We start from the raw sequence: 23,841 nt of genomic DNA on the forward strand, positions 1-23,841 counted from the left end.
TATCAAAACCAATCCACATGGACCATGAAGAATGCAATGAAAACATAGAAGAAGGAGGTGCTTCGTAGTGAGTTTCTTTGCTCCATTTTTTTTGTCCAAAATGTAAGGGACGATCGGAGCAAAATTAAAAAAAAAAAAAAAACGATGAGGAAGAGGAATAGAGGGAGACCTGTTCCACCTCTTCTTTGTAGAATGTGGGAAATAGGAATCCACCTCTACTACCTATTCTCTATAGAATGCTATGAAAAGAGGGAAGAAGGAAGAGGATGTGATGAAAAGAGAGAGGCGCGTGAATGGTTAGAAATTTAGAATATAGTTCGATAGAGAGATGCGTGAATGGTTAGTTTCCTATTATATCACAACTGTGAATTGTGATAATTTTTTTTTTTTTCTAAATCAATGGAAGAGATTGCCATGATAGGTGGCAAGTCCATGGGCTTCTAGAGGGAATCTTGCACCCCCTCTAGAATTGCTCAATTGGGGTAATCTGATATAGAAAATTTTACTTCAGTGTATATATAAATGTCACTATTGCTGAAAGTGTTTGGCCTCGCCAAGCATTTAGTTTTTTATCTATCTATAAAAAACACATTTAAATCAGAAAAGCATGTGAATTTTCTTATCCAATAAGGCATTTAAATAAAAAAAGTATGTGAAGTTTCTTATCCAATGTCCCATTCCCATTCCACCCCGTTATACAAATGTCAATTTAGTGTTTCTCCAATCAGCCCCTTCTATGTGTAGTGTATGTAGTTGTATTGGTAATTTGGCATTTATTTATAAATAAAATAAGTATGCATCAAAAATAAAACCAATATTTTAAAAACCAACCCAGAAATTGAATTGTTTTATTTACCGGTTTCCGGGTCAAACGGTTTGGACATGTTGCTATATTAGGGTAAATATTTTCTCATATAAAAGTTTTACATGAGAATGGAGAAGAGAGTGGAATTGTCGGTTGAGAAAGAAAAAAGAAAGAAGGAAAGAAAGAAGGAAAGAAAGAAAGAAAGAAATGAAGGGAAGAAAGGAAAAAAAAAAGGAGAGAAAGGAAAGGAAGGAAGAGGAGGATGAAGAGGGTTTGATGCTCACCTACGGCAATAATGGCGACGACGACGTCAGGGCAATGACAACAAATGCAGATCTCAAATATGAGATTGATTTCTCTCCAATCTCTTCTTCTTCTTCTTCTTCTTCTTCTCTCTCTCTCTCTCTCTCTCTCTCTCTACTAGATTTCATATCTGAGTTCGTGTCTCGCTTTCTCCTCTTTCTGTCCTCTTTACAACTTTTTTAAACTATGAATCACTGTCCAGGTCGAACAAGTCGATAGTTTGACCGCTTGGGTCAACGGTTCTATGACCAAGTCAATAGTTTTTGACCTAAGAACGGGTTAGGAGTGAAACGGAAATGGTTGCTTGGACGATTTTTGGGCAGAACGGTCCAACCATCTGGGTCAATGACAATTCAAAAACATTGATAAAAATAGGATAAATATATGTGATTTTGTTCCTCAATTAAGCATAAAAAGTGTAGATGTAATAACTTATTATGCGATGACAAATAAACAACAAAATACCAAACACTATCCCTATGATATAACATATTCATTTCATGCATTACATGCATATATTGAAAATAGTAAGTGGTATCTAGCTATTCCTATAGATTTTGGTAAAAGTTAAAACGATTTTGAAATTAATAACATAAAAGTTGAGGCAAAACCTATGGAGGGATGGGATGAGGATGAGAAAAAGGAAATATTCAAAAAATATTCCTTTTTTCTCTCATTTGTTTTGAGGAAAATAGAGGGATGGGATGAGAAAAATGTGGGATGTCAGATCCCAAAATCATGGAATTGGGGTCTCACCAAAACCGTGCGACCCCAGTGGACAAATTTGAGAAACCATTGTTACCATTGATGACGAACAGAGGAGGGAGAGAACCAGTGCCTTCCCCATTACCATCAGCAATCTGATACCTCCCCTTCCCTGTTCGAACCCAGAAGCAGAGAAGCGACGACGGCACCCCCTCTCAGCCACTCCCTTCCTCCCTCTCTCCTCTCTTCTTCTGTCTTTTGTTTTTCACCAAAAAAAAAGCACTATTCATTATCTTTTGAACAATGAACACAGGAAATACCAATGGCGGTGACCAGGATCATTTACCCTCTAGCACCTCTCCATTCATCGTCATCGTTTTCCGCTGGCGAACTATTGTTCGTCTTCCTCTTGGTGAAGCAGAGCAACCCACAGAAACTATACTCCATCATTCCTACCATCTCTGACAATCATTTTACTGGTTTTGACTAGTTTCTCCGATCATCCATTGTTTTTGATTCCCTCATTTTCCCTTTCTCTCTCTCTCTCTCTCTAATCGCCGCTGCAGTCATGGAGCTCTCTTCTTCACCTTACATGAATCCGACGAAGAAGTAGCTCGTCACAGTGCTTTTCCCATTATTTTCCCATTTATAAATGAAGGGATGAGAGATCCATCATATGGATGGCCGAACCCTGTAGGAAGGTAGGGCGAAATTTCAAAAATTTCTCTCTCCCACTTGGGAATCACATTCCCTGTTTTGGAAAATCTGCATTTTCAAAGATCAATCTTGAACCAAGAACCGAACCAGATCTGAAACCAAAAGGTAGGAGAAGGATATACCTGATACGAAGAAACAATATCCTCCAATAAAGGTGTTCACGCCCAAAGAAGTCTCTAAAGACTACTCCCACTAAAGATGACACAGTATAGGGTGGAGCAGAATCAGCAGTGCTCTTCCCAAGAACCGAATCCTTCAGCAAGAATTCGATGGAGGTTATGAGCACGACTTCTGATCAACCTTTCTCCAAAGGCTGATATCAAGAACTATTCTTGATCGCTCCTACAAAGCTGGAGATCAAACTGGCAATAGGCGGCAACTGGAAGAGAATGCAGGGAGAAGATGGCGCAATCATACTATTGTTGTCTTCTCTCTGTGTGATCTAAGATCTGATCTCTGGGGTTGAGTGTAGATGTGTTGAATGGTTCGCCCCCTCCTCCTTTTATAGACTTAAAGAGATCAGCTCCTAATCCCATTAGGAGTTTCCTGATTCAAATCCTTATTTGAATCTAGACTCTCTTTAAGTGATAAGGATAAATCCTTATCTTATCTGCATATTAGATAAACTCTCTCCTAATCTCATTAGAAGGTTTCCAGATCCAAATCTCTATTTAGATCTAGACTCTCTAAGTGGATAGGGTCTCCTATCTATTGATCCAAATCCCAGATCCGCCCCTCTTTAATTAGTCTAACTAAACCAGTTTGAAATGGGCTTTAGGCCCAATAAGTCTTATGTGCTCAGTGGCCTTCCAAACTGCTGCCTAGTTGGGCTTCTTTGTATGGCATGTGACCCAAACATTGATTTACACATCAGCCACATGGGTTCAGCCTAGCCTCTGTTACAAGGCCTGGCCGAATTCACTGTTATGGGCAGTGAACCCCTGAGCCCATCACATGGGCTCTTAATGGGTCCAACACTTACAGTAAGTGGTCCCTAGGCCAAGCCACCTTATAAAACCCAGAGACTGTGGGCAGATGCAAGATTAGCCCATTAGGTATTACCCTCAATGGTCTTACACTTAACCTCTCAGCCCATAATGATCAAACACTGCCCGGCAAGAGAGGACCTCTCACTCAGCTGCAAGGAACAGTGTTGCACTCTCTACTCACATGGATCCCGGGAATTAAAACCTTTTGCAAACATTTTGCAATAAAACCAAACATTTTGCAAACATATATATGTATATCCGTATATAAATATATTTTGCAAAGCAAATTTCAACGATTGAAATCGGTTGCCGGTAGTCTTGGTTTCCATCAGAGAGAGTGCATCCCCAATCATTACCTTTGTCTGACAAATGGGCTGATCCTGTCACTATGATCACCCACTTAGATGAATTCTCAGACTGTCCCAACATACCTAGATTTTGACCCCCTCTAAGGATCTCACTGATTGGCATATCAAAGACAGCCCAATCCGACACCTAGTGTAGTATCATAATCAAGTCTAGGGGTCAGGTGTAATTTTTCAGTTTTGCCCATCAATCTCCAAGGTCTAGGGCAATACGGGAAATCTGGTCCGGTTCAGGGTTTCAAGTAAACCTACACTGCATGTACCTCGGGTCTCACCCTAGCAGCTGAAACATGCTACCCCAACCAACTTGGCGGCACATCAGTGTCAGCCTTGGCAGGATAAACTCCCCAGACTTATCCAATGGCTGTGAACATTCTAAACTAACACGAGTCTCATATGTGTCCAGTTTAAGGGTATTACATAGAAACATACCATAATAACATGAATCAAATATGTACTTTATTCATTTACATTAAATGTCATAAGGTACATCATTCTGATTGGAGCTAAGGGCATACACTGTCTAACAATAAAACCAAACAATGGAAGTGTAAATTTTTACACTTTCCCATCCCATCCCATCCTATGTTTTCCCATCCCACCCAAATCTTCCCCCAAACCAAACAGAGCCTTATGGAACTTGTTGCAACATCAAACAAACTAGTGATAAAGTAATTGTCATAGTGACATCTTCAACATCGTTAAAGTTTACGATGATAAATACATTTTTTTGAAAATTTCTATTAATGAAAAGTAAGTTGTCCATCTATCAAGTATCTTTAATGCCATTGATTAAAATTTTAATCTAACATGTTGTAAAAATTTTAAAATTTATTATAATTAGATTCTAAAATTTAAATAGAGATAAACTTTTTTAAGACCCCAAAGTTTACTCCAGGTGGAGGGGTAACAACCTACAAGTTTTATTAACCATTATTAAAAGGAAAATTAAATAAAATAGGGGAGGACATAGCCCGCCTTGCCCCAAGCCTAGAACAAAAAGCTATCACCTTAACCCACCTAAAATAAACAATCAAACCACATCACAACTCAACTAGTCAATACATAAAAGATGAATATTAATATAATCCTCTCACATAAGCTTTCTAAGATCAATCAAAAGATTTGGAATGGTATAAAAAGCTACATGGCATATAGCATAAATATCAACATTGGCAAGGAAATCTGTGCATTTCTTTCCTTCTCTCCAGGTGTGAGAAACCATAAATCTCATTTTGTTAACGATACGATTGATTCTTTTATAAGAGCAAGGCACTAACCAAGGATGAAAGACAGATCATTTATTGATTTGAACAAGAACTTCACTATCACTCTCCATTTCTATTTCATTAATTTCACGACTAATGCATAAATTAAGCCCATCAAGAAGAGCAAAAAATTAACTTCTAAAGAGGTTGCAATACCATAGTAATTGTAAAAAGCAGAATAAAATTCTCCAATGTAATTTCTAATAAGAGTATCACCACAAGATAAATAGGGATAAACTATTTATGTAAAGGTCAAGCCCATTTAACAAAGGAGCTTCAAAATAAGATTTGATGTCTCACCACTAGATAAAAGTACAACCATACAAGCTCCATGGACTTGGTAACCATCTATTCAGCCCAGCGCAATAATGTTGCCCAACAATATTTATTTGGGAAAACGTTGTTATCTAATTCCAACTCCTTGGAACAAGTCCACCTATAGTCATCCTTACTCTATTCTTCCTCCATATTACTTACTCTATCTATCTCTCTCTTTCTCATAATTGTATGCATGGTTATATCATTCTCTTCTTTTGAATATGTAGAGTTCATAGATTGACACCATCTAATTGGAAACTTGGGTGAAAATTGCATTGAATTGAAAGTTTTTGTACTCTTATTTAGAGTTTGTAAGACAAATCTTCATTTATTTTATGACTTTAACTAAATTTGCAATAATTATTCTTGTTATAACAAGTTTATGTGTTATTTGATAATAAGTGAAGTCATAAAAAGTAGGATTGTTGTCATAATAGGTATGTTGTTATGTTATTTTAGATAAATCCTTGATGTTGTGTTATAAATCCCCATCTTTATTTAGAATAAGGCTTGAGATTATGTTTCTTTTTTCATTTTTTCCCTCTTCTTTACTTGAAACTATGTTTATCATAAGCATTCATAGTTAAATGCATAGCAGATGATAGATATTTACAATGAAATATTTATACAACTATAATTATGGGTGGATTCGAACCGAGCTGAGCCGAATAGTTCCAAGCTTGAGCTTTGCTCAGAACTATTCTACAAGGCTCGAGCTTGGCTCGAGTCAAAATTTCATAAGCTCAAGCTCGGCTCGTTTTATATTTTATAAAAATATTTTATTATATATTTTATAAAAATAAAAAATTTATATAAAAAAATTAATAATTATAATATTTTTATTATATATATTAAATATCAAATATATATATATATATATATATTCGAGCCGAGCTCTAGTAGGCTCGAGCTCGGCTCGTTTAGTAATCGAGCCACTGAATTGGGCTCGAGCTTGAGCTCGAGCAACTCGTGAAAAGCTCGGCTCGTTGCCACCCCCAACTATAATAAATGGTATAATGACATTTGGAATATAATAGGACTAAGAGTATTGTTCACATATTGAGTTGGAAAATCTGTCTAACCGACTAGCTAGACAACTTGGGTTTGGTATTCTTGGTGACATTCAAAGCTAGTAACAATTTGACCCTTATTATTGAAGGAGATTGTGAGTATGGATGGAAATGAGGTGGGTTCGGGGAGGATTTTGTAAATTCTAGACCCTACTTTGCCTCCTTAAACCTCACATCACGTACCCATCCCAAAACTTGTAATGGGTTGGATTTTGAGAATCCAAACCCTCCTCACACATGAAAATGCAAAACCCTCCTTGACCCTACCCTCCCCACATTCAAGGGTAGGGGTGTGTTGGGTTTAGAACCTGTTTCTAATTTTTTATTATTCCTTGTTATATATGAGCAATAAATAAGTAAAATAATACAAACAACAAAATTTCTAATTATTTGATTAAGACATATAAAAAACACATAAACTATTAATTATCCTTCACATATAATTCAAAATATTATTAAATTCAACACCTAGTACATAAAGTTTATATGCTTTCCAACAATATGCGGGTTGGGGAGGGTTGGGTTTAGCCTAATACCATACCGTATTGTAGAATACCAAAACCTATCATTCAAGCAAAAAAAAAAAAAACCACCCCAATGAAGTGGGTACCCACTGGGTAGGGTAGAAATTGCCATCCCTAATTACAAGAGAAAGTTTAACTCTCTAGAATTCCAAACACATTAAACTTTTAAGACTTGGAATACTAGAATTCCAATTCCATGAATCAAACAAAATCATTTAAAAATGAGAAAAATATTTAAGCACTTTTCATTTTCTTTCACTTTTACCTTTAAGCTTGGTAGCCTTCCAATTCAAGTTCAAATAAAATTTCCCATTTTGTAACTCTCTCTTTCGAATAAAAAAATCCTCTTAAAATAGCCTTTTTTTCCTTTGTTTTCTTTTGCTCTCTGGTGGACACTACAAGAAATCTGGGATCTAGCAAAAAACAAGAAAAATAGTTGCAATAACATGGTCTATAACCACGGTCTTGTATGTCCGTTGCAATTGAATGTTGTTTTAGATAAGGATTTAGCCACGAGCCTAAAATCATAACAGAAACTATGGCTAAATACATATATAGCAAGTTTCTGGATGTACTGTGGCTAGATACATATACAACAATGTACAACAGATGTACTTCTGATGTGTTGAAAGATATTAGCACGGTCAAACAAAAATTGATCATTGTAATAGACCGGTTTCATCTACAATTGTTTTACACGCACATGCCTAAAACCCCATCTTATTCTTATCCGACATCTCCTAAAACACCCAAAACCCAAAACCCTTTCTTTCTCATTTGAACTTTCAGACAACACAATGGCAACTGGAGATGATGGTTGGATATGTAGCTTCTCTTCTTGCTCAACTTATGAGATAATGCAATTGGAATTATTTTAAACACTGAAGTAGTGGCAATTGATAGTAGAGGATTTCCTTACGGCTAGAGAGAGTTGTGGGTTTGTAGATTAATGAAACCCTAACATTATTTAGAAAGGGTTTCATGGTCCGAGCTTCACCGGTGAGAGGAGATATGTTGCCACCCTGAGTCACTTGTTGAAAATTGATTCTCTAATCCTTTGTTCTTGGATCATTTGACACGACCAAATCTGTTCATGTCTCCCTTTCAATTGTTTTTCATTCTTTTTTCTTTCATTTTTAATTATTATTATTGTATTATATTTATTTCTAGGGTTTTGCTTTCAGCCAATGGAGAATGATAATGGAGCAAAGCAAATAGTGGAAACCCTAACTCTGTAATTGTAGATGAAACCAAAGACACCCCTTCATGACCTCAACTGGGTTGATGTTGACTTTGCTCTTGCAAGGAGGTTACGATAATAGGTTGAATGATGGTCATTGTGAATTCTTGGTAGCAAGAAAGGGTCTTGGAGGTCTATAAAAGTCGGTATAATTTTTCATAACAAAGGAGGTACAAAGACATGCAGAGTTACTTTTGCCATCGATGTCAACATCAATCTAAAATCACTGCTTAGGGTTTCTCCACAGATAAAACTCAGAGTAATTGTTAGTTTTCTTCTTCCTATTATCTAATTATATATTATTTTACTCTTGTCAATGATTAATGTCGATAGTTTTGTGTTTTAATGGCAATCCTTTTGTTCTTATCTTTTGTGTACTTTTATTTTAGATTGGTTTTGTAAAGTAGGGATGGATAATATTGTATTGATATATATATATATATATATCAATGCAATATATATATATATATATATATATATTGCATTAGATATTACACATTACAAGGGGACTTGGGTAAGGACAAAGATACTTTATTGGTATCTTCAGATATTTTATTCATTTGGCTTTTTAGTGTTCATGAATTCCAAGGCATTGGAAGCCTATAAGCTAATTGACCGATTATCCATTGAAGATTCAGTGGACAATTTACATGGAGAGCTGAAGGGAGAAGGGGAAAATGCCAAGTCTCTTGATTTTCTTAGATGATATAGATAGACATAATTATATTGTAGGACGACCATGGACCTTTCTTTGCTATGAATAGCCTTAGGGGATTATGTATCAATGGTTAGCATATTCTGTTCTTCGCAAAATGATGAAAATTGGTGGTAAATGACTCACCACAAAATTTAAGACTTCAAGGCATCATATGGATCTAAAAATTATAAGGTAATTTGTATTATATTCATTGAATTGTTATGGATTCTAGTTGCTAAATAACTCTTTATTTGTACTTATTTGGTTCAAAACTCTTGTGTCTCCTATTGGATATTATAGTGAAGTTCGGCAATATAGAAAAACCTATAATTATGGTTATCACTAGGGTCCGAAGTATAAATTATGGGTATGGAATGGAGGTCTAAATTTCGATATGATTTTCTTCACATATGCTTTAGGTGATTTTGAAATTTTAAATGTGTTTTTGAGTTCCATTTAAAACAAGGATATATAATTATATATGTTTAGCATTTTTCTTCGGTTTGCTATGTTTGGATCCTGAACATCATAGTCCAAAGTATATTCATTCATTTGATCCATATAAATTATTTTTCAAAAGGAAAAAAATAATAATAATAATAATAATAATAATAATAATAATAAAATACTAATACTAATACTAATAATAATAATAATAATAGTAATAATAATAATAATAATAATAATAATAATAATAATAATAATAATAATAATAATAATCAAATTAAACCATATTTGATCTATTGATTTGATACATGTTGACTCTTGGATGTGAATCCCCATGATTGAATCTTAGTGGGATCCGAATTTGGATATATAACTTTTCTCATGTTAATTTGGATTAGATAAGGATTTAGATCATCATGATTTCAGTATAAGGCTATTTTTTTTATACTTTACACAATAACCCAAGCTTTATCTAGGTCATAGTTAGCAAAAGATACATATTATAAAAAATAGTTTTTTTTTGGTGCTTCCTTGATAAACTACAATAGCTGAGATATTTTAGACAAGGTGTTGCATTGTCACTACTCCACCTTTTAATTAAAGCACTTGCTTGAACTCTATTGTTTTCCTATGCAAGAGGAAATGAAATCATTCAACTATTTTCTGCTCAACTTTGAAGAGCAAACCACCATTCTATGTAGGGAGCTTGATTCTTAGGTCTATGTGTTGATCGGAGACTATACTTACAACCTATTTTTATCATCTAATGGTATAGCTAGCTAGCTAGCTACTAATGTTAACAAGTAACCATTCTGTTAGCCATCAACTAGAAAATGCCCTTATTTCTACTTAATACCATGTCTATATGCTTGATTAGTGTGAATAGAAGAAGCAAACAGAGGAGGAGGAGGAAGATGAAAAGAGAAAAGCGTTTATCAAGTAAATATTTATTTTTAGAAACATGGAATTTTATTAGTTACATGGGTTAAGAAAATATACAATTATGTTTTAGAGTAGGTCCATAGGTGCAAACTCTTAACTGTGTGACAGCCCACCCCCATACCCTTGCTAACTATGCAAGAAATGTTTACCTCACACGAGTAAGCACATTTGTTTGAACCCCATTCCTAACTAGAGAATCGACAATTGACTGAACTTGTAACCTAATGTAACACGTAGTTTCTTAAGATTGCTTGTGATCTTGATTCCTTTGAGAGATGTTCATCAAGTGGACACACACACACACACACACATACTAGGAGTGATGCATGGTTGAGTTTAAATAACCATATGTTCAATTTAATGTTTAATATATATATAGATACACACACATGAGGGAAATTAGAATAGGATGGTCCATTTACATGCTGAGAAGACATAGTACCGGTGAGAAGTGATTTGTTGTAAGTTGAAGGGTCTAGATGAAATAAGGTAGGCTAAAAAGGATAGGGATTGAAGTAGTGTGAAATGATTTGAGGGTCCATTGTCTAACAAGGGATATGATGCTGAATAGAGTGGTGTTGTTGAACAAGATTAATGTAGCCAACTTGGACCTGTATAGTTGGGATGATGCTTAGTTAAGTTGAGTTTGACATAAATCATGGCTCTTGATACTAGACAATGGTGGATTAAGATCCATGTAGCTGACCTCAAATGGCTATCTACCAAAAAAAATTGGAGATCCCAAATAGTTTAGACTTTAGACTAAGATTGAGTTGAAAAGGACACCTTTTTTCTGTAAGCTTCCAAACTTGATTGAGTTGATATGTGTTTCCAAAGTGTTACATTTCCCAGTCTTCTTTTTATTAAGGGTTTCCAACTTATGATTTGATCATTGAAATTCCATAGGTACTTTAGAATTTGATTCAGTTGTAGCCCTTACCTTAAAATGGGCTTATGGCTTTCAATTAAAGAATTCAATGTTATGGTTACTTTTAATTAATGCTTATCATTAATTTCATTTTGATATTTTATGTGATCTTAGGGTAGGAAAAATCGATTAATCCTTGTTATTTATAGGTGCTTCCAACAATTGTGAAACTCTTTGCCTCCAATAATGGAGCTATTTGAGTAGGCCATCTACAACGCATAGAGCAATTTGGTGAATTATTATCAACTCAAGTTGTAAATGCAATTATGGGGTTTTTGCTGACAAATTTTTTTCATAGCATTAATCTAACTATAGTTTCATCAGATTTAGATGTAGAGTCTCCTGATAGATATTCCACATTAATTATTTACTGTTAGATTGGAAATTCTAGATTGCTTGGGTAATGCTTGTGATTAAGTATATCCTCATGTTGTCGTTAGGTTTTCTGATACTATGCTTTTCTTCAGGAATTAACATTAAAGTCTATGTTCCCCCTTGCTCCCAAGGTATGTGTATTTTTTACTTGCTAGTTTTTTTTTTTTAAGCCATAAATTCTTTAGAAAGACATTTCAACACCATGGTAGATTTTCTGATGAAGAACAAATTTGAAGTGGTACTATAAAAAATGTTGAACTAAGTTTTTCTATTTTAGGCGATTTTGAACTTTAAAATGTGTTAGAGTTCCATAGGTTAATAATTAGCAATAGTTTGTATGCAATCTATTTCTATAGTTTGTCTTCCAACTATGGTAACCCGTAGCTAATATTCTCTTTTAGTAGTTTGTCTTCTAACTACTATATAGTACTATACAATTATCTTATGTTATATCAATGGCTTGATAACCAATCAGTTATTTTATAACATGTTACAATAATGGTGTAATATAACAATGCTTCTATATAATAACCGTTTTTAGAAGTTTGTTGTAGCAATGGTTTTATATGATAATCATTGTTAGAAGTGAGTTTTAGCAATGATTTTCATGGTTTATCATTGCTATAGGTATTATGTAGCAACGGTTGTCATGATGAATTGTTGCTAAACTAAAAGTATTATGTAACAACGGTTTTCATGATGGGCTATTGTTATAGGTATTATGTAGTGACGATTTCCATGATGAACCACTGCAATAGGTATTGTGTAGCAACAATTTTCATGATGAATTGTTACAATAGGTATTATGTAACAACAATTTACATGATGAACCGTTGCGATAGGTATTATGTAGCAACGAATTTCTTGATGAACCGTTGCAATAAGTATTATATAGCAATAGTTTTTTTGATGAATTGTTGTGATAGGCATTATGTAGCAATGGTTTTCATGAAGAATTGTTGCGATAGATATTATATAGCAACAATTTTCATAATTAACCATTGCTATATGTATTATGTCACAACTGTTTTAATGATGAACCGTTGTTAAACATATAATTTAGCTACAGTTTTAAAAAATAATTGTGGCAATAAAAACATCAATTTTTCTTTTTTGTAATGTTTTAGCCACGGTTTTGTCCGTTGCTAAACTTGCTATGGCTGCTTTTGCAACAGTTTTATAATGTTATTGCAACGAACTATATGTGTTGCTGAATGATATCTTTAACAACAGTTTCATAAAAACCGTTGCAATAACTTATTGCCACGGTAGAAGAGGCATCGTTTTGTGTCTATTACTAGTCCATTGCAGTAAGTCTCTAACAATGGTTTTGGGGGCTTCTAGCAACGGATTTGTCAGTTGCTAAAAGTTCATTTTCTTGTAGTGGGGATACAAATAACCCTTGCGATGGATGAGATTTATAACAGGAATTTGAATAAAAAGGAACCTTATGACATTGTTGAGTGTAGTCATTCATCATCGAAGCTTAAAAGTGATGTAAAAGGGGTTCTATATATGATGCCCATTACTCCAACTTCTATCTATGATACCAAGCCTTAGTCATCAGTCTCAACTGTGGTAAATGAAGTCTACTTTTGGGGGATGTCTTATTTACTTATTTTTTTAAACGGATGGAACAAGTTTCCTAGATGAAATACTTGAATTATATTTTCTCCTATTTTTTTTAAATAAATAACCTTAATTTTCTTGTTATTTCCATCAAAATAAATTAAAATTTTATGAAAAATAAAGTTATTTTACTATAAGACTCAGTTTGGAAAGAGTAGAAATATTTATAGTATAAATACATACAAAGTAATACAAAGTACAAATTTTTTCACTCCTTCCAAACTGAGCTGAATAAAAAAAAAAGACAAAAGTAATAACTGAACTTTTAGAAAATTGAACGTTCTCAAATAAGTAAAACATTAGCATTAGAAAATATTCATATATGATATCCGACCCAAGTCTGCTTTCTTCTAATCTGATGAACAGTGTCCAAAGTGGTAACACAGTAATACATTACTCTACGGAAAGTAATCCAATAAGGTCAGGAAGCAAACTCATGGGCATACCATTTCCTAAAGCACCTTTACCGTCTGTGTGTCTCAAGGCCCAAGCCCGCTCCTCAGATCGAGGTAGACATCTGACATCTCCCATACCATACGTGTATTCTTCAAAGACGTGCGATCCCACCCGTAAAAGGACAAAATTGGAACTTGTGTATCGATTATTGAAGGTGCCAAACTAGGGTTAGGGTTTCTAGGCATCGCACGAAATGATTGCAGAAACATAACACATATAATATTACTAATAGGTGTCCTTTACCCTACCCCCCCACCACACACAACAAAAAAAAAAAAATACTAATAGGGGTCGGAAGTCGGAACTCCCAACTGGGAAGGGATTCTATAGATCTACCCTCTTTTCTTTTTAAGGCCATCCATCCCTGTCCCTCCGCCCCTTTTTGCTTATACTCTTTGCAGAATTTCTTTTCCCTTTTATAATTCTTCCCGTCCTCCTAACAAGAAAAAAGAAATAGAGAACAATCAGGCAAGCAATTTAGAGCACCGAAAATGGCCCAGTCAAACTTTATATGAAACTTTTCTTGTATTGGGTGCTGGATTGAGACAAGCAAAGGCATAAATTAAAGAGACTGGTCTTTGGGGGCAAAGTGGTTTTGCTTATCTAACAGTCAATGACTTACTCTCTGAATTTTGTATTTCGTTTGAAAGGAAAGAAGGCTTGGAATAAGTGAAAGGAAGTGGAGCTGCAGGCTGCAGGGATCCAAAGAAGGTGTTTGAAGGATTTGATCAGATATCTACAGTAGGAAAGGTCAAAGGATTTTGTGCTCAGCAGGAGAATTAGCGAAAGGTCTGAAGGTCATGACCCCAAACCCATGACTTATTCGGTCAGTCTTCCTTATGTTTTTGTGTCATTGAAGACCCCCCCGACTCTTCCTCAGCTTGCTTTGCGTAACTGACAGTTTATCTAAACGAGAAATGAATTGGAGATAATCACTTCCAGCATGATAGCCTTTTTTTTCACCCTTAACATACTTTTTTGACAATAACAATGGTTATAATAATGATGATGACAAGGAATGAACGATGATTAATTTTTCAGGACAAAAATTATCATTTGGTGTCAGCTTCTTTTCTTTTTTGTTTTTTTTTTCTTTCCATTTTCTGAAAGTATTTCGTAAGTCGAGGTGTACATATTCACCATTAATGAGATCAAGCAAAGAAATCACTGGAGAGAGAGTAGACAATGAGCCAGCCTGAAACTTTAGAGAAAACTGAAGAAGATCTTTTTATCTTCTCTTTCTCCCTCGTAGTTTAATCGGTAATCTTTCAAGTTTCTACTACTACATTCATGTAACTGAAGGATCATAACGAGAAGCTAGGATAACAAATTTAGAAACTCTGAAGAAGAAATACTAAATAAGATAATGTGCATGACATAAACTTGCATTTTTTTTTTCACTCTAATCAAAACCAACCTGCATTCATGGCTGGGGAACAACAAAATACCGTATCGAACTTCTGTACAAAGTACCCATGACACACTCACTCAACTGTTAAGACTATCAGGCCCACGAGAAGAACAAGACAATCAAACAAGAGGATAAGGGCGAATAGAAAAAAAAAAAAAAGAAAGAAACAGTAGCTGAATCCGTTGAATGTGAACAAAGGATTTAACACGGAGAAGGAGGCATCAGATTCAACCCTAAGTCATCATTGGAAAGCATTAAACGAGCCTTGCTTGTGTCCATGCTCGTGGGAGGAGATGTGGGTTCCGGGTGCAATCTCTTTTTGGAATGAAGAGGCACGCCAAACAACTTTGTTCGACTGTTATTACTGTTGTTGTGGGGTTCTTGGAGAATCGTTGAAGAGGCGTTTGATGGAGCAGAAGAGTTGAAAGAACCCTTGGTATAGGAAGGTTGTTTTGGACTGGATGACTGGTAAAACCCAAGTAACTGGTGAAAAGGTTTTTGCACTATCGCCGTTGAAGGAGCGTTGGCAATCGAAGATGTTTGCTGGTTGGGCGTTCCAGGAGAAGGATTGCAGATGATAAGAGAAGAAGGATAAGAATTACTGGGCGCAACAGGTCTTACATGGTTCTGCACGAAGTAGATAATATCATTGTATAGCTTCTTCATGTGTGCGAGTTCCGACATTAGCATGGAGTTGCTCCTTCGGAGCCTCTCGTTATCTTCCGATAGGGCCGATACCGAGCTGCTGACGCAACCACCACCACCGTAAACAGAAGCTCCTCCTCTTGGAGACGAAAGCGGCGATGATTCACACCAATTTGCTTGTTCGTCCGAATCGGACGAAGAGATGCTAACCCGGCCAGGAAATGGAAAGAAACCAGGGCTACCAATAGCACCAGCAGCACCGATCGGCGAATGCGGGTGATGGTTGATGGAAACTTGGGGTTGAGATGTCTTTCTTCTATGGATCTCGCATAGCAAGTGTTTCTCTCCTTTTTTGAAGAACTCGTTGGCGAACTCCCATCGGTCTGGGACAATCTTCCTGAAACCCTATTTTCACAAAAGATCAAATCATACAAACCAACCAATAGCAGGAAATTAGTCAACAAAATGCTCAGAGAGAGAGAGAGAGAGAGAGAGAGAGAGAGAGAGATGAACATACGTAAGTATTGAGCTGGCGGACGAAGCTAGAGAAGTTGTTGTGCTTGAAATAGTTGGGGAGGAGGTCGCGAGCGAACTCGGGAGGACGCCAGACGACGAAGGTTGTTTCATCTTCACCCCAAGAGACGATGTGATCAGTGGTGGGATCGTCGACGAGTTGATAGGTTTTGGTGAGGAAGGGAGCTGGTACAGACTTATGCGAGTCTAATGAGAGTAAGATGCCTTCACAATTGTCTAACATAAGAGCCATGGGCGAAGAACCGATCCAAACTTGTCGTCTAAGAAGCTAGCTAGCTTGTAGAAAGAAAAGATTAAAAAAAAAAAAGCTGTAAAAGAAGAGAAAAGAAGGTTAGTTTGCAACAAGATACTGAGATAGAGCGATGGAGCAAGCGAGAGAGCTAGCTAGAGATGGTGATAGTACTCTGATCAGAGAGATAGAGAGAGACCCAGGTAAGGGAAGAGAAAATTGTGAGCTAGCTAGCTGGTGGTGGTGGGGTTTGATTGATGGGTAAGTGTGCGTGGGAGTGAAAAAATAAAATAATGCTGTAAAGAAGGGTAAGGGGAGATAGGTTATACGGCTGTTGTTTTTCTCCTCGATTTTGTAATGCGAGAATATGTGTCTGCCTGTCTACTAGGACTGTGAAAAAGAGGGGAGTTTCAAGACAAACCCGTGACTCACTGCTTCTCTCTCTCTCGTCCTCCGAGTTTCCAACACTGTATAGCCGAATGAAATGATTCATTTTTTAGCTGTTGCACAACGAGTTTGGATTTGAATCATGCATGAATATAAATCTCCTAAAAGGTTTTAGCTTATGAAGTATAAGGTTGATTAATGATCCAATTGTTTTAAAAGCTTGCAGCAGTCTATTTTCAGTCATTTATGCTTCCATTAATCCCTTCTAGCTTGTCTAAAAGAAATCCAACCAATCTTCGTCTTCGTATATATGCCTTGTATTCATTCATACACGTGAATGAATCAATTGTATTCTTGAAACCAGTTTGCGATTTAACCGGTAGAATAATTACCCTTTTTGACTCTAATTCTATATTTAATAAATAATATATACAGTATGTCTGTACTGTACTGTATACCATGGGCATGTACGATCAGGAGCCAAAATGGAAGATGAATAGATCAGATATTTGGGTTGGTGACTTTGGGAGGCATGACCTCATGGGCGTGGATTGGATTCATCACGTCAAACCAGTCTTCTCTTTTCATTTTGTAGCTTTCCCTTTTATCGTTCAACCCCCATTATCCTACAATCCCCACACTACCTATCTATCTATCTATCTATCTATATATATATATATATAAAAGGATACACATCGAACATCGTGATAACATTTAAAGCCTGCCCAAACGACATCCCTTCTCTTCTTCTTCTTCTTCTAATATTATTATTTTTTTCTTTCATACTTCAAACTTCAATATCATAATATTCATATCTACATATTCTCTCCAGCTCCTACCTTAGCTGACTACATGGGTTTACCTTTCTTTCCTAAGGAGGGCAGGCTCACCTGTAGCTGTAGGCTACTTCGCTCGGTTTGATTGGTCTTTTGGCTGATCAGGTGATTGAAGTGAATTATTGGAACTAAAAGTTTCCACATATATAACTGAAAAATGCAGCCTTTTCTTATTGTAATTATTCCATATATAAGAAAATAGAATATTTATTTAGCTCCCTTTTCTCCGTATGGAAAATGACATGGACGTGGTGGGGACATGAGATGAACCAGTGCGGAACAATAGGAAAATCTATCACTAATTATTTCCCAAAGATACCCATACTGATTATTCCGTTCAAGTCTATGCTACTAATTATTAGAAAGATTAAAAAAACCAAGTAAATTGTACTAGATCCATATGAAAAGGTTTTTCTAAGTGGGCCGTTCTGATTTCTTCTCTAGACGATGAAAGTTTTCTCCGGCAATCCAAAGTGTGCAAGAGATGAGCAACCTTTGGATTGTGTAGTGATCTTATCAATATACACTTCTGAGAAGGCTTGAATCACTCTAGCCTAGCCTGATAACCCAGCTTGTTACACCCCAATATACAGTACTTTAGCTTCTCAAACAAAACAAGAAACTTAATTAATATACGATGGGCCAATAAATACAAAGTTCCAGAAAGAAATGGAGAATTATTATATTGCAGAAACATTACATATATAGCAAGAGGGAGATAGAGACGTTACATCTGCATGTGACAGGCAATGTTTTAATTAGATGGATTTCTTAAAAAAAAAAAGGCAGAGAATATATTAGCATAACATGAAAAAGAAACAAATAATAATAAAAAAGGGGAAAATTTCCCATTAGTACATGTAGTTTGGGCCTAGTGCCACTTTGGTCCCCGAACTTAAATTTTTAAAACATGACAATCTAGTACTAAGTAGTTATTAATCAGTCGTTAAGTGGCATTTGAAAAAGACAAAAAATGCTCTTCAAGTATTATTTAATTTTCTTTATCAATCATCCAAACGTTAACAAAAAATTAATAGTCCCAAAATTTTGCCTTTTCCATTCAAGAAAGTTGGGGTTATGTTTGAGTGGGCATTATGGTGATCCCAACTTTCTTGAATAGAAGAGACAACGATTTAAGACTATTAATTTTGTCGATATTTGGATGGTTGATAAAAAAAAATTAGATGATACTCGAAGGACATTTATGTTTTTTTCAAATGCTACTTAGTTAACAGCATATATTGGACTGTCATATTTTGAAAATTCGGATACTAAATTATCACATTTTAAAATACGGAGACCAAAAATGACACTAAACCCAAAGTATAGGATACTAATAAAAAAATTTCCCTAAAAATAGTATTAGCCATGTGAGCTCCAAGTTCCAATTCCCGGTCTGATCCGGAAGCACCTTCTAAATCTTCTTTTCCTTACTCTTCTCCCCTTCTATTTTCTTCTCCCACCTTCTTTCACAGTTAGTTCGTCCTTGAGAGTTCACACACACACACCCCACCCCCACCCTGCCCCACTGCAATGATGCAGAGAGAGCCGCAGCGGCTGACAAGGAGACAGTCTTCTTGATGTGTTTTGTTTATACATCCTCGTGATCCTTGTTGTTTTCATATATAACATATTAACTCTCACCACCACTTCACCCCAAGATCATAATCAACATGCCTCATCTTGTGGCTGTGGATCCTGTACAAAGTTACAAATCCCCTCTATTTTCATTACTACATGCTATATTTGTATATAAATTAGTACGTGGCTTCACATCAAACCGTAGCTTGAGATCTTGACCATCGATTATTCAATTTATCCTCAATCAATATAATGTCCCATGGTATCATGGTTCATCCTCTGAATTCAGATTAAAAGGCTCTAACCTTGCAGAAGAAGTGGGACCCCATGAATTGGAATACACTAGTGAAAAACGCGTATGCAACAGTACTACGTACCCAAATGGATTATTGATCAAGCGGTTAGTGTCATCCTATCCTAAATAGGTGGGTCAAGGGTATACGGAAATAGTATAGAACGTAATTGAACCCTAATCTCTTTCTATTTGTCCATCTGGTCAATATGGGATGGATGAGAGAGAAATTCTGAGAGCTGATCAGTGAGAGAGGCAGTGAGAGACAAAGGCCCAGAAGGCCAGAAATGACAATGCTTCACAGATCTTACAGAGCCCCACCAGAACAACACACATTCACTACTACCACCACCAACCCTACACAGCTGAGCTGAGTGAAAGGGCGAGAAGATTCTATTCTAATTTCTAAAATCCAGTGGAGGGTAGTGAAGTGAACCCACTTACCCTCTTCACATGACCACTGCCAATTTGCTTTTTCAAGTCTGAGAAATAAACAAGCAGATAAATACAAGATGAATTAATTTGTAGTAAAAGAAGGAAAAAACAAAGAAAAGAAAAATCCAAACGAGACTTTCGAGGAGGGACATCTTGAAACACAGAGATGATACGGAGAAAAAACGATTTAAAAGGGAAAAAAAAAAGAAAGAGAATAAAAATATGACTCACCTCTGAGGAGTGAGGAGTGAGGACTGAGGATTCCATATTTATATTAATAATTAATAATCTAGAAATATCACTTGGAAAGGAATCAATCTCTTTATTTTACGAGACAAGCTACAAGGTTCTTTCTTCTGTCTCTTCTCAAACTCTCTTTTGTCTCTTCCTCTGTCTGACCCCCTCTCCCTGTGCACGGCGAGAAACACAAACATCCACATTATTTTATATATATTGTATACCTTCTTATATTGCTTACACAGACACGCAAACTGACATTTTCATCTCACTCTTCAGTCTTCACTCTTTGGGTTTGGGGGCCTGCTGGGCTAGTGGGCTGGGGAGGGTGTCGGTCAAACAAACAAGTTCGATGATTCGATCTCCTCTGCTCCACACGGTGTTTTTGTTTTTTCGGCAGAAACATCAAACACGGTTGTATCTTGTATGGAATTGAAAGTTGAAACAAATAGTTATGGGTCACGAGGAGAGGAGATGGCATCTTGATATAAATCGACCGGACAAGAGGTCCGTTTGTCTATCGACTACGTGACTAAACTTACCTCCTCAGTTGTTCCTATTTGACACCTCTGTCCTCCTAGCCTACGATAAATTGAGTAACTGTTGTTTCATGGATACACATACGTACACCATTCTTTTCCAGGAGATTCGCTGCACCCAGAAAAGCGAATGAACAGATGCCAATCTTTTTTGTTTCATTTTCTTCTTTGGGTTTCGAGAACTGTCTAACCCGGATCCGATCTCTTACTGACACGTGGAGAACGCTGGTAATAATTAAGCCTTCCGGCTTCCCAGTCCCATATCATGTGTGTTGGAGTTAGTGGGTCGGGATGTCGGGTGGGTCAATAATTGGAGACCGGATCTACTCCTCTCACACCAGGTGTCTTTCACATGCACATCCTACTGGGAACATCTTCTGTATTTATTAATTATTATTTATGGGAGATGTTTTCAATCCACGGTGGATATGCATGTGAGGCGCCCATTTGTGAGGAACAGATATCGTCTCTAATAATTGTCACATTAGACACCACAAAATGGAACGGGATCTACTCCTCACACAGGGGTGCCTCACATGCACATCTATCGTCCCGAACATCTCCCCTGAATAATAACTTATAATTATGGGAGATATTCTCAATGCATGGTAGAGTGTGCGTGTGAAGCACCCTGTGTGAAGAGCAGATCTGGTCTCCCACAAAACACTCTAACAGTTGAATCCTTCAGTTTGAACGGTTCTTTATATAGTATCAAAACTGTTTGATCAAATGGTGTAGTGTTCCATCTTTGTCGTCTTTATTATTATAATTAATAAATTTTTGTACAAGGTATGAATGGGCCTCTACTTGACTTTGTTTCAACCCAATAGATTTTAATTTCTGGTATCACAGGAAAAAAACCTATTCAGGAATCTCTCTTAATAATTTAAGCTTTTAGAGGTTGAATGTTTTTTTTTTTTTTGACAGTATTCACTTGGCATGCATTTAATCAATTATAATGGGGCTTGGAGAGTTGGAGGATAGAAGGGGTTATTTTTTCTCGATAATCACTCGATATGTTTAGAACTTTAAAATTTAGATATACTGATCAATCATGCATGATGGGGATCAATTGAATAGCTCAAATCTTGTCACTTGTAGCTTGTTTTGTTAATTTAAAGTTAAACTAAAAGGTGACAGTAAATTTCATGGGAAACATAGCGTCTAGTACATTTTCTTTTTTAACATTTAATGGGAGATTCTCTCCAACATCTCCTAATTGCTAGCATTTGAAGGAAAAAGTAGGGGAAGGTAAAGAAACTTTTACAAATCTTGTATAAGTTTTCCTGTCTTTTCCTTCCTTTCCCTTTTTCCTTCAAACCAAACATAGCCTAATCGTTTCCTTTTCCTTGTGTTGAAACTTGCAATCTACACTGAGTTGACCAGGCCCAAACTGAACATCCGACCATATTGGACTTAGTGGTCCCACTTTCCAGATTGATTGTTGTGATCCAGTCTTTTTTTTTTTTTTTTTTTTGATAATTTGAAGCCATAGCAATTTATATTTTCATTTTTCCACATATTGTCACTACATTAGCTTAATCGAAATAGAACCACAAAGAGTAATTTTAAGAGAGAGAGAGATGCAGTAATTGGCAATACCATTTCTTGCTTCGAGAAACAAATCAGAACCAGACCTTGCAATAACATCAAAGACTCCAATCTTGGAAAAAAACCACTACCACAATTCATTTAATTTCATCCAGCCTAAATCCATGGTTACTCAATTTAAATTGGATGCCATTATAATTGCAAGACCAGAAAATGGGACGATAGATTCCCAGAGGTGTTTTATTTGACTCATATATATGTAAATAAAAATAACAGTGGTCCAAAAAAACCATATATATTATCTTCAGGCCGCAAGAGAAGCTTAGGCATAAAACTTCAAAACAAACAACTAGAATGTACTTTTTATAAGCCAGCAGAATCCAATGGTCGAGCCAAACAAGCAAGCTCTCGTAAAGAGAGAGTATAGGTAAAAAAAAAAATTAGTGTTGTCTGTATTGTGGATAGGCCATTCAAGGAACAAAACTACATATTGTAATGCCCATTAAGGCTTGCATTTGAGCATATTACCCCGATGCCCCATAACATTAATTCTAATGAAGAGCTATTCTTCCTACTGAAAAACCCTCAAATCAAGTACGGTCAATTCTAAATCATCTGAAGAATAACTTAATAAATGGGGTCATTAAGTCCATATTGGAGTGTTTATCCTTTTTACTTGGGCATTTATGCTATGCTTGATTTGATAGAAAAATAAGTAACAGAAGTTGAGGGAAAGTTCTTAAGGAATCAAAATGAGTTAAAATTTTTGAGCATTTGGTAAGAAATGCTTTTAAAATATGATAATATAAAGCTAAAACACTTTAAAGTTTCAAGGCACAAAGTCTAATATTGGGGCTTTGTTTTTTTGGGCTTTAAAAGCACAAAACTTATCCCAATGCAACCTAGTATATGTTTGTTAACTAATAATTTATATCCATCTATCTACACGATGGTTACAAAGAGTCCCAACTCAGCATTCTCTTTCTACCTTTTCTCTCTAGCTACAGACAACTCAACTTGTCTGTATGTCTTCAAATAAACACAAAATTGTAATACCAAAAAAATAAACACAAAAACGCAAAGCTGAGAAACCCTAGTAACATGTTAAAAGACATAGAGACATGCACACCAGACATGCCGCAGTTGATGATAAGATCATTTAGATTCTCAGTAATAAATATATGCATTTTTTACCTTATTATTATCTTTGGTGATATACTAACTCCATCTTAAACCATAATTTGTGCATTTGAACATGGTTTTTAAAACCAACTCGGGGACCAAACCGGCCAGGCATTTGATTACCGGGTCGAACAATCTAGGTTCGAACGGTCGGTCTGTTCTAACAAAAAATTAAAAAAAAATGAAAACCGGTCAAAACTGTTT

At 36.0% G+C, this 23,841-nt stretch overlaps 1 protein-coding gene across 2 annotated transcripts; it reads right to left on the minus strand.

Annotated features, from left to right (window-relative positions):
* Window positions 1-15,137: 15,137 nt before the first annotated feature.
* On the minus strand, window positions 15,138-17,002 carry LOC104601761 (heat stress transcription factor B-4-like). Of its 2 annotated transcripts, none has more exons than XM_010265218.3 (2): window positions 16,352-17,002; window positions 15,138-16,239 (listed from the first exon to the last, which is right to left on the minus strand). In XM_010265218.3, the coding sequence occupies exons 1-2, from the start codon at window positions 16,598-16,600 to the stop codon at window positions 15,391-15,393; spliced, it is 1,098 nt and encodes a 365-aa protein (XP_010263520.1). In that variant the 5' UTR covers window positions 16,601-17,002; the 3' UTR covers window positions 15,138-15,390. The 2 variants fall into 2 exon arrangements, with proteins under 2 accessions (XP_010263520.1, XP_088750055.1); XM_088893929.1 differs by having other exon boundaries at window positions 15,138-16,231; window positions 16,352-16,602.
* Between the last annotated feature and the right edge of the window lie 6,839 nt (window positions 17,003-23,841).

This window comes from Nelumbo nucifera, chromosome 1 (genome assembly GCF_055504915.1).
Source record: "Nelumbo nucifera cultivar China Antique chromosome 1, China Antique-T2T, whole genome shotgun sequence".
In the NCBI taxonomy this organism is placed as follows: domain Eukaryota; kingdom Viridiplantae; phylum Streptophyta; class Magnoliopsida; order Proteales; family Nelumbonaceae; genus Nelumbo; species Nelumbo nucifera.